The sequence below is a fragment of the Anarrhichthys ocellatus genome, unplaced genomic scaffold (assembly GCF_004355925.1).
Source record: "Anarrhichthys ocellatus isolate YVR2014 unplaced genomic scaffold, GSC_Weel_1.0 scaffold84, whole genome shotgun sequence".
Taxonomy (NCBI): Eukaryota; Metazoa; Chordata; class Actinopteri; order Perciformes; family Anarhichadidae; genus Anarrhichthys; species Anarrhichthys ocellatus.
The window spans coordinates 881,355-893,474 of NW_022280114.1; the positions used below are offsets into that span (position 1 = coordinate 881,355).

The window sequence follows — 12,120 nt, forward strand, 5'->3', positions numbered from 1 at the left end:
AGGGGGGGGGGGGGGAGGTCCAGGGTGGGGGAAGAGAAGAAGAGAGGGGAGGACAACAGTCAGAAATGGATGCACAGAGCTTGTCTGAATTCTCACTGATTCAGCTCTTCAAACGCTCAGTGACAGACAGCAGAGGGGAATTGGAGATGATTTGCATAGGATGGCACTGCCACCTAGTGAGAGGTTTTTATGCAAAAGCTCAGAGATGAGAGCAAGAATGACGCCAGGTTTACAATTGACTTCTTACTCGTTGCTGGATGGTAATAATATTAAAAATAACTGAGTGCTTTCAAAAGGACAGAAAACAAATTAACATGGCATAAATGACGGACAAAAAATGAGTCAGAAAACATTAAAAGACAGCTTTAAAAAAGACCAGCTAGTGCAGAAATGCAAATTAATAAAACGATTGTCTTTAGTAGAGATTCAATGGGAGTCTCTGATAACGCACAACAATTTTTAGACAGTTTGGAAGCCAGCAAATCTATTAACAGGAACTATTAACAGAGTTACATATAAGAAAGACAATGATTTCCTAATTCTAACACCTTCAATACAGCAACATAACCACTTATTGTCTTCTGCATCAGCTTCATTTTTATACCATCTTGTTTGCTGCTTCTCAAACAAACAAGCAAACAAAAAAAGAGTTTTTGGACTTTTTTTCTTGCTCTCAGTATCTATGTTATCAACTGAAGAAGACTTCTGGCATCCGTCATTTGAGGTGCTCAAAGTATTGCTGAAGTACATTTGAATACCTCAACAGCAACGTCCCTTTGCAGAAACAAAGGTCCCGGTTTCTCTTGAGCACAACGGCAACAGTTTCCAGTTTGTTGTTTTTGTTGCTTTATAGTGTCAAATTGTCCTTGGCCCTTTGCGTTACAATCAATAAAAGACAACTGAGGACAAATAACATGAACGCAGCAGGTCGATCGGGAGGATTTCTTCAGCTTCTTTGAGTGAATATTGTTCACAATTTCTTTGACTTCTGCTGCTTTGAGCACCACAAAACACCAAATAAAGAATAAAAACAAACAAAACCAAAACCAGCATGGCTAACAAAACGTCAGCACCTCGACAAACTGGCCCTCAGGCTTGACTTCTGGGTGAGACAGGAAGGAGGTCTTTGTTCCCACCAGTGGGTACCAGTAATGAAGTGGACTGGGTTCCTCTGGTGATCTCAGTCTGGACGACAGCAGCGATCTGGACGCGGAGTCGCACTTCCTTTTATTTCTTCCGCGCCGATGGGATCGCAGCTATTATCTGATGGAATTGAACAACCTTTACTAAGCGAATAAAGCTCTTTTGAGTGCCCCCTAACAGAAATCCAGCACGCCCCCATCCCTCCCCTCTTTGTCCACTGTTTTGAATTCATCGGCCCCCTCTCGACAAGATGATAGGAATAATCTCGCCAAGTGAGATTGACAGTTCATTTCAGAAATCAATATTTACAATTTACTTCTTTCAAAGTTCATTCTGGGAGAGGGCTCCATATTATCCACCTCCCAAATAAGCTGATCATATCTCCGCAGGCCCTGGAATGAGTTTCCTACCCAAAATGTGTCGTTTTCTTCCCCTCCTCCTCCCTCTCTCTCTCCCTCTCAGAAATCAATGTCTGCGTTTGTGCGCTTTAATCTGGCCTCTGATGACAGTAAATCTTTATCTGTTTCTGGGCGAGCAGCAGTGAGCGGCTGACACCATTTCCCATCAGAACAAAGAGCCGGGCCTGTGTGGACTCTGGGAGATACATGGGGCTCTAATGTGGCTGGACATGTTTCAGCAGGGCCATTAATCAGAGAGGGTGACAGCCAGGCCGGCTGTGGTTGTCGTCAGAGAGAGAGCCGCACCATACACTCAGAAAACTGAGGAGTCCAGGAGAGGTTGATGGAGATTAAACCTCCGGTGTTCTGTCACAACACGGGCCGAGATATTTCCATCTCCAAACCTGAGCGTTTCCACAAGAAGTTTTTACTCAACTCAACTTCATCACCGCAAATGATTGAATCTTTATAATAAAGTTCAAAAAGAGTGTAGTGGTAGGGAGGCTACACATGGGAAATGTAGTTCACAATTTGTAGTTTGGAAGCTCAAGATAGTGGAAATACACGTCAGAAGTAAGAAGTAGTGCAGTAGTCGTATCAAAGCCCCTGAAAAATATATCCGTGTGACATTCATAGACCGTATAAAACCATATAAAATAAGGCCTACATCAAAGCGACCACGCCCTTAACTCATGGTGATCAGACGTTTTGGTTTGTCCAGGATCAATACAAACTGTCCTGGTTTTCACCAGAATTAATAATAATAATATTATACTCGTCTTGAACATTTATTACCCAACCCAGTAGAAAAAGCACAAACAATTCACCAAGCATCTAAACTCAACACTGATTTGTCTGCCGGTGTGTCAATCATTCAACGTGTCGTTGTCAACGCTGTTGCAGTGACGCTTGCGGCTCTTTCTGACAGAACCTTTTCAGTACACCAACAGTTAGCTGTCGTGTCCAAGAGAAAATTGGTCTTTTTTTTTGTTAAAGAGTTCCAGGGAGGTTATAACTCCTTCCTTCGTAAAGCACCCGGTAACGGAAACGCAGGGTTCTGCACACGCTGCAAGAGTCCTACAGTTTCTGTCGCACACAGCGAAAATGCCAACGTAACATTTAGGTGACCAGAGAGCAATACAGAGTAGCTGGTACTATTGGTAACAGTAATAGATATAAAACGGAAGGAGATATTGTTGGAAAACTATAGTATGATGCTCTTGTCAAAGTCCAAATTGAACCCCGAGGATGTACAGAGTCTAATGTGATAATCCAGAAGAGTCCACAAAGGGGAATATACTTTTAAGTATGAACACTAGAAATCAGCTAAATGAGGTCTTAGGTTTCAACATGACGCAGGAAGCTCATACTCTGGTTCACCTGCCGGAGGGCCCAGGGGTCAAAAGGAACTGCTGGGCCCTCAATAATTCTGCTGTTTTCTGATTCAATTCAGTTTATTTTGTTGTTGTTTTGATACAATAAGCTACTACTCCCCCCCCCCCCCCCAGGTTAGTGGTGTCATAAGGTGATTCAATTCATGAATTAGTATAATGTGGAATAGAAACGTGCAAGCACAACAATAATGACATAATTAAGGTCTCACAGTAGATTTTGACACTGGGGTCGTCAGGATTAAGAGATAATGCGGTTCAGTCTTTGTGTCTTTGTGCTTTATTGCTGCATATTCCCACAGACATTACAAATTGAACTAACACCAACCGGTGGCTCACCACGCCAGCTTGGTAATCGAGCCTCACGTTTCTGGTGTAAATGTGCATTCGCTGCAGTAAAATGAGGTGATGTCGCCCTCACAAATTAGGGGAAGATCTTAACTCGATGTTGACATTCACATCGTGCCTAAACTTCAATGACATGAACACAAATATCTCAAAAAAAAAAGAAGAAAGAAAATCTGAGCAAGAGGAGCGTAAGTGTAAAAGCAGAATGAAAATGCCAGAAATAATCCACACAAACAATCATGAGTTACTCCGTTGCAACCCAGAACCCTCCAGTGAAGTTCTGTAATGATTCATAACTTCCTCAGTATTAATAAAACCACCTCCAGCACTGAAAGAATGGACCACAGTAATATGTATTATTTTGCAGATTTATGACCCCCCCGCCCCCACGTACCAAACAAGGCTGAAGTAGCCCACAGCTCCATTCACTGTGGCTCCATGGGGAGTTGCTGGGTGGTAATCTATTGTTAAACAGCTTTTAGAGTGATGGATGAAAACGGCCGCAGCCTCTACACAATCAATTCATATCTAATTAGCCCGTATTATTTATGACACTTTGAATAGGCGGAGTGGGCGTCTCAGGGGAGGGATAGAGACCTCAGCTGCCACACAGGGAAATGAGAAATGGGAGAGTTTATCAGGCTGTTATTGATGAGCATAAAAGATGGAGAAATGATTTTCCCACCAGTGGGGGAAGAAATCCCGGTTGACTTAAGATGACACGGAGAAGAAATCTCCCCGACGTCACACAAGAAGCCAAAGTAACTGGGATCCTGTTTTTGGAGAGACAGGTTGCAGCTTTTTGTTTTTTAAAGACTTGAGCCCCAGAAACCCAATCCCAAAGTGTTCATCTAAACACACAGACATGTGTTTGTATGGAGAGTGGTTTAAAGATGAAACCTACAAGTATTCCCCAAAAATTGTGCCAAGATAAGAAAGAAAGAAAGAAAGAAAGAAAGAAAGAAACTCAAATCTTGTCTAAGCCTGACATCTGCTGTTCAGCTCGGGTTATAACAGCCTGTGAGCAAAGTATTACATGTCTGCATCTACAGGACCAGCAGTGATGGAAAGAAGTATAGATACTGTTACTTTGAAATACATGTGTACAGTAGGCTACTTGTGTAAACATGTTTGAAAGTAAAAAATGGGTGAGTTAAAATGTGCTTGATAGACTTTGTATCCACACCAACAATAGTAAGAAAAGCCTGTTATCATTATGTTTTATTATGGCTTGTCAAAGAATTCAGAAAGAAGAAATACAAGCTCAACTGATCTATACACTATAATAACAACTATTTAATAAATATATATTGTTAAGCTATGTTCTCTATAGTCCTATATTTCCCTATAGTTTGTAAAGAAGGCCTAAACATTAACCTTATGTTACAAAGTCTTTAGTCTTTGTCAGGATGCAACAAGTCCTCAGTAGAAGCCAGAATTTGAATGAAATCGTCAACTGAAACTTGTTTAAAAAAACTTTTCTTGGCTGCTGGAAGCTTTGTTTTTGTTTAAAAGATGATCTCCTATAAACTACACGCACCTGGAGACGAAACAACCGTAGAATCCTTCACGTCCATGTTGTGCTCACGTGTTAGGTATCCATATTTGCGGTCACTACTCACCTCTGTAATCGTCTGAAGGTTCATCCAATCAGCCTGCAAAAAGGCCTGAGATCAAGTCCACATGTGACTATGAAGACATGTCCACATCTGTCTGCGTCCTCAGTCATATATTGTGTGATAGAAGTTTGTCTCCAGTCTCATCAACAGCTGGGCTACACGTCTTTTTGCAGTTTGACACAGAGTCTTAACTGCAACTTCATGTTGATCATTACTGTTCATATGTCGTTTTCTTTTCTCTTCAAGTTCATAAAATAAGCTGCTTCCGGTCTTTCCAGCAGCATCTAGGGCCCAATCCCAATGTCCCCCCTTACCGACTCACGGACTTTGAGGCGCGCTCCCACGAAGTCCGTGAGGGTTCAGGACTGTCCCCCTGTCAAATCGTCGAGTGTTTGACAGTGTTGTCTCCACATTGAGAGAGGCGCGACTGCGCATTTTACGCACGTGGCACAGCGGCGGCATCTTTATCGAATCACCTGACACAACAACAGGATGAGGAGCATCTAAAGCCTCCTTTAGAAAGAGGATAAAACAACTTAGCTTTACCTGGTTAATAAAATGTTCTTTGTCTTCTGTCGAGATCATTGCTTTAATGCTTTAATAAAGTAGTAGATGATGCAGGTTTTTACATCATTTATCTGTCAAGGTAACTTGTAGCTGAGAGGGTTATTTAAAGCCATGAACCTCAAAGTTGTGAAAAATATTGGTCCATTTCGACGTGGGATTCCCCTGTATCTACTGTGAATGCATTATAGTTTTATTTATATTCATTCATTTATTTTTGTGTTGATGTTCAACATAACAGAACGGAATTTCTAACATCTGCCTTTTCAATCACAATAAATTCAATTAGTAAACATGAGGAGGCCTTATTAATAATGTCTCAGCGGCCTTATTTACTCATTTCTCCCTAATTACAAACTCACCATTAAGTCCTCCAGTAATGTAGCGTCATGGTGATTGTACTCACACACTGCTGGAGGACCGTAAGCTGAGTGAGCACAAGGTGAATCTTCATCTCATATTGTAGTGAGGTTATTGGCTGCATGTACTAACTCTCCATTTTCATTCTTTAAAGATATAAAATTTAAAAATACAGTTTTGTAACAGGAATCATCTTAATCATATTTCTAAGTATGTTGTCAAACATTTGTTATTTTAAAATCTTTATTCAGACGTATTGAAAACAACAAAACACATTTGAATTCCTGACAGAAAAACAAGAAAACAACAAATAAAGGAGATGTTTGTGCCGTGTGCCTGCTGCTTGTATCAGTAGTTTACTGTAAACAAGAACCAGACAGCTCCTCTCCAGTATTTACAAGTCATTTGGAGCGTTTGCCTTCTTTATATAACAGCAGGCTGTCTTATGCAACACAGGATATCAAAATGAGACGCATATGTTTTCTATGAAACCTGTTACTGTCAATGTCATGAAAGAGACACCTCACCAGACATTATGTGCAGTTTCTTTACAATAAACCTTATTTTCAGACATTAAATCCTTCGATGCTTTACATGACGTCGTAATACTGAGAAGCAAATCCCTTTTCTTTGCTTTCTGAGGCAGCGTGAAAGGCCAGGCTGCTGTAACATATATTAAATGGCTGCAGGGGGTTAGAGAGGAACGTGCAGCACTATCCGTTTACAAAAGTCATCTTAATCAAATGCTGCCTTTTGCAGATCAGAGAGCCAGGTACGCCAGCTCTGCTAAAACTGATTACAGCTGTGCTCCATGCACGTATGAGAGGGGCCTTTTCTTTCTAAAAACATGAGTAAATAATCGATTTGTTCGCAATATTATTTATTCATCTCTTTGTATCCATCTCTTCACATGCACATTGTTTACTTATTTATTTGGGCTTACTTTTAAGCATTCGTTTGCTTATATAATAACAAGACAAAATCATTCACAGTGACATTAACTTTATAGTACAGACACTGACGCAGAGGTTCCCAGTAGTTGAAAACTGGGGAAAATCAAACGCAAACAACAGGTGTGATGTGTGCATCTGCATGTGTGACCGTGGGGTTATATTAAAGAGAAATAGGAGGAAATGAGCTACTTGTTCTAATCCTTTTCCCTGCGGACATGGACTCTAGCAGGAGGGAATCTGCTGAAAACTACTAATGAGAATGTGATGAGCTCGACCTCCCAGTTCCTCTGGTAGCTCAGATGTGAACCAGCGAAGGGCTTTCTTTACCCGTCGCCCCTTTTTGTCTTCGGAGACAGAATGGTTATTTAAATGCTGCATTATTATTTACATGTAACCTCATGATCTCTGGTATGGTGCCAACCTACAGTGTGTACCCAGCCTATACCACAAACAATCAGAGGCTGAGCTCACCATGCTCCCATATGGGAAGAGAATGGTGCCTTTTGTGTTCATCGTGGCTGTGATGAATAGGCTCACATGAAAGGGTAAAATGATTGAATGCATAGGTGTGAGATTGAACAGGTGATTCTTTTGTAAATCTGTCTGTGCTTTGTTTTCCAAAAATGGTTTAAAAATGGCTGCGTACTTTCCATGCTTAACCCATGATCCACCTCTGAGCCCAAACATATGGTCGATGCTTTGTTGTAGAAAAGCAATATTTTTGTCTGCCGATCTGGAAGGAAATTTCAAAAACAGAGATTTAGAAACATTGATACGTGTATATTCCAAATTCAGAGCATTGAGGGATTGCCTCCACATGGCTCTCAACATGGCGACGGCTAAGCTGTTGGCTAGCAGCTAATGGTGCAAACGTCAGGAGTAGCTTATCCATAAAAGGTCATGTTAATGACTTTGATAAAGATCCGTAGGGTCAGTTTACAATACATTAAAAAGAAATGTAAAACATATCGGTAATGAATATCTTTTTTTTTTAAATCTCAATATACATATTGGCCTCAAAAATCCAGTATTTATTCAGAACACAGACGATGCTCTCAAGACCGGCGGCGACATCAAAGCATTTTACTGATCGGGGAGTCGTGACCTTTGTGAGTCACACTGATGTTGGTGGGCGGCATCCTTCTGCGCAGCCCCCTGCTGTCTTTCACGGGACAAGTGCTCGGCACCCGGCACCAGAAGACCTGCTTGTAGGAGTTCCGGAAGTTCTCAGACAGGAAAGCGTAGATGATGGGGTTGACGGAGGAGTTGCTGTAGGCCAAGCAGTGAGCCACCATCCTGAAGACGAAGGAGGCCTGGTTCAGGGGGAAGGAGCCGAACTCCACCCACAGGTGGACGACGTGGTGAGGCAACCAAGACAGACAGAAGACCACGACCACCACCAGGACCGTCTGGGCGGTCTGCGGAGGTAATGATTGGTTGTTGTCATGTTATCGCATGTTACTGTAACAGGACAGTCTGTGGAGGCGGAGCAACACCAGATCACCGCGTCATCATTTAATTCTAGTAGACATTTTGAGTGAACTTGTCATAATTAGGACATGAATTCTTAAGTTTTTATGAGGTCACAGTGACCTTTGACCTTCCTCCAACAAATTCAAATCAGTTCATCCTTGAGTCCATGTGAATGGAGCGGACAGAATGACATCCTGACTGACAGTCCCTGAAATGTCAAAAGGTAGTAAAAACTGCCCATCCCAGTTTCTCAGAATCAAAGGTTACATCTTCAAAAGTCAAGTTTTGTCTGACCAACTGTCCAAAACCTTAAGATATTTAATTTATTCTTATAATATGAGACAATAAAGAAGCAAATCCTCATATTTAAGAAGCTCTAGCCAGAAAATTCCAGACATTTTTTAAATTAAACTATCGAAAACAATTAAAATAGTTTGAGACTAATTTCGGTTCTGTGTTCTAAGTCTATTATGTCTATTCCCCCCCCCCCCCAGTGAGGATTGTGCTCAGTTTCCTTTTGAGCATCCCTTGAGAGACACAGACCTGGTCCATCACTAAACCATCAGCAGCAGAGAAGCATGTCCTCATTCCCTGTTCCCACATTTCCAGTCACAACATTACAATATAACAAGATGAACACATATAGAGGGACAGAAATAAGCTCCCACCAACCTTCTTTTTGGACTTCTCTGATTTTTTGGAGACATTCTTCAGCTTTTTATGCAGATGGTTTAAAACCTGCAACAACAAAAGTATCATTAAAGATAAACGTTTATTCTTAAATATTTACTGTAAATGATCAATCGGCGCAGCACCAGTCATCAGAGTACAGATCACGTTTCATTTGTCAATTACAAACCACTGCAGCTGAAAGTCAATCTTTTTATATCAAAAAATGAATTTTATGGAGATTGAAGCCACAATGTTTGCATCATGTTTAACTTTGCAGTCATGTGTGCTTGCTCCAAACTGTGAGATCTGTCTGCAATTGTACGCGCACACGGACCCGTGCGCACCCACCTTTGCATAGCAGACCGATATCAAAGTGAGAGGCAGGACGTATCCGAAAACAAACGTGCACATCACGTAGACTTTCCTCTGGTGGTCCGGCCAGACCTCCCAGCAGAAGGTGTTGTTGTCCTCCCTCTCCACGATGCTCTGGTAGTGCGCAACGGGCGCAGCCATGGCCAGGGACAGGATCCAGATGAGCACCACCCCGAGAATGGCGTGCCTCCCGACACGGATCGACGAGGACTTCCTGGCGTGGACGATGGCCACGTAGCGGTCCACGGACATCGCCGACAGCGTGAAAATGCTGACCAGCATGGACACGGTGAAGAAGTAGTGGATGAACTTGCAGATGAACGCTCCCAGCACCCACGTGGGCAGCATGTAGATGGTGGACTGGAAGGGGACGCAGAAGAGGAGGTAGGACAGGTCCGCCACGCTCAGGTTGAGGATGAAGATGTTGGTGGTGCTCCTCGGCTGTCCCGGTTTGCTGCGCGCCAGCACCGTGATCACCATAGTGTTCCCCAGCACGCCGAGGATGAAAATAAGTGCAAATATCAGAAGAGAAATAAAGTTATCCACACCCATCCCCAAAACGGGTTTAGCTGGCAGCCGCAGAGTGTTGGTGTTGAAAGGCTGACTTTGGTTCTCCACCTGCAGCTCCATCTTTTTGTTCTTTTCTTTTTTTCAAGCCAGTGAAGAGAAGTTACATGTTGATGGGCTGAAGCTCAGGTTTGGAATTTATCCTGAACAAAGGCTGGATGGAAACTCATGCGCGTGCAGGCTACCTCCCCTGCCTTCCTTTGCAACGTCACCATGCCGCGCGCAACACATCGCGCCAATACCTTTCCACTGTTTCCAGTGAGATGGGAACAAACAGAAACTCTCGTACACGTACACGCATCATCAAGCACTCAGTGTTACTTTATCCAAACAAGTGCATCAACACATGTTGACATATGATGGCTGCTATTCAAGAATGTGTTACCAAACGTAAAGTACACATTCAGATATTATTGCTATTATTTTATTCATTTTAGAGTATATGAAAAGTGACAATGTCTTCTGCAATATTAGCAAAAACAGATGAATTCAATGTATTCCACATTACATGACAGTTATTACAGTTATAAATGTTTAAGAATTTATAATATAATATAATATATTATAATAAAACCTCTTAAAGGGCCAGTGTGTAGGTTTTGGAGGCATCTAGCGGCGAGGTTGCAGATTCCCAAAGCTCCCACATGCCAAGCGTGAATTAGAAAGCAGATAAAGCATGCGGGGCCCTATATAGAGCCAGATGTTTATACAGAATTACGTGATAATCCATCCAGTAGTTAGGATATGTTGACCAGCCAGCCGGCCGACAGACCAACATCGTCATCCCTAAAGCGATGCCACTAGCATGGCTAAAAGTGCAAAATGAAAGTAGTGGATAAGCTTGTTAATTTCCTGAAATATTTAAGAACATTTTGATATAATACTTCTAAAATTTCCCTTTTCTTAAGGGTCGAATACTATAAGTGAACGTGCTTGTGACTTCGCTAGGAAATACTTTGTGATTTTTCCATCGATCGTCCTCAGCCTTCAGCCTGCGCTATTGATCCGCTCTGACCAGGTCTGGGAACAGATTTAATTATCATTATGCAAGCGTGTGAGTTTTCAGGTGAACCAATGCTGAGAGATCCGCGCGGGGATAACCATCTGGAAATGACGACAGAGATGATGCACATGCTATGTAACATGAGAGCAGAGGCTGATGTTATCTTGGGTTCCACTTGTCCTCAGGCGATTGCACACGTTTTGAAGATGTTATTGTACAGGCGTGTAGTTCATTTGCTGGTGTTGATCAGGTGAATTAAACACAGATGCAGTACTCTTTCAAAAACCTAAGGATAGTGAAGATGATGACGGTAATGATCCGGTGATGGGTTTTTTGAGCTGAACCTTGATAGCAGCCGTTATATCACTGACCTATTATACTTTGGGGAGCATGGCTGTTGTTTTGTAATTGGTCCTGAAGCAGCCTGAAGTCTCCATGGCGACTCTGTACTCCATCGACCAAGATGTTATCCATCTCTCTGCTGGGGAGAAGAAAGGCTGAAGCCTTGAGACAGCATCCAATTTTTTCAAGAAACATATAATCTATCGTGACAACATCATATATTTATTTTAAGGAATATCTGTCCGTGGTGCTGAATTATTTCAGCTCATCTGTCGACAGCTCAGATCACAAAATCACAGCTGCATGTCAGGGGCACCAGCGTGCAGAACGTTTTTTAGCATAGGGCAGCCTATGTTGCACTGCATCACGTTTTCTCCATTTAAGGGCACCCATTACTGCACTGCATCTCGTTTTCCCCACTGAAACAGTCCTCCTAGAGGGCATCATGTTTAAGCTATACCGTAAGGGCATCCAAGAAGGCACTTTGTGATGGTTTTCTCCACTGGAAGGGCACCCCAGAGTGCTTGTTGTTATGTTTTATCTACCGTAGAGACATTAAAGAGGACACTTCATGTTTTCTCCACTGGAAGAGCACCCTAGAGGGCACTTCATCATTTTAATATAACACAAAGGCATCCAAGAGGGTAGTTTTGTTGCGTTTCCTTGTAGCATGAGAGCAACAGCAAGTTTTTGCTTTCTAAAAATGTCTGAAGAATAACTTCTTTACTGTTTTTAGTCTTATTACAATTGATCATACTTAATATTTTCTGAATATCATACTTTCTTCTTGTAAATCAAGTGTTTCTAATTAACTTCTTCAATACAATACATAAAGACACGATACGACAGAAGAACAGTGAAGAACAAATAGAACAAATGAGGGCAGAGTCCTTGGGATTAGAGATTGAACCCATT

General features: G+C 42.1%; 1 protein-coding gene across 1 annotated transcript; it reads right to left on the reverse strand.

Moving 5' to 3' along the window:
- Positions 1–6,099: 6,099 nt before the first annotated feature.
- On the reverse strand, positions 6,100–10,115 carry galr1a (galanin receptor 1a). The gene is made up of 3 exons (XM_031874847.1): positions 9,270–10,115; positions 8,922–8,987; positions 6,100–8,194 (listed from the first exon to the last, which is right to left on the reverse strand). Exons 1-3 carry the CDS (start codon positions 9,921–9,923, stop codon positions 7,850–7,852), a joined length of 1,065 nt encoding a protein of 354 aa, XP_031730707.1. The 5' UTR covers positions 9,924–10,115; the 3' UTR covers positions 6,100–7,849.
- Positions 10,116–12,120: the final 2,005 nt, after the last annotated feature.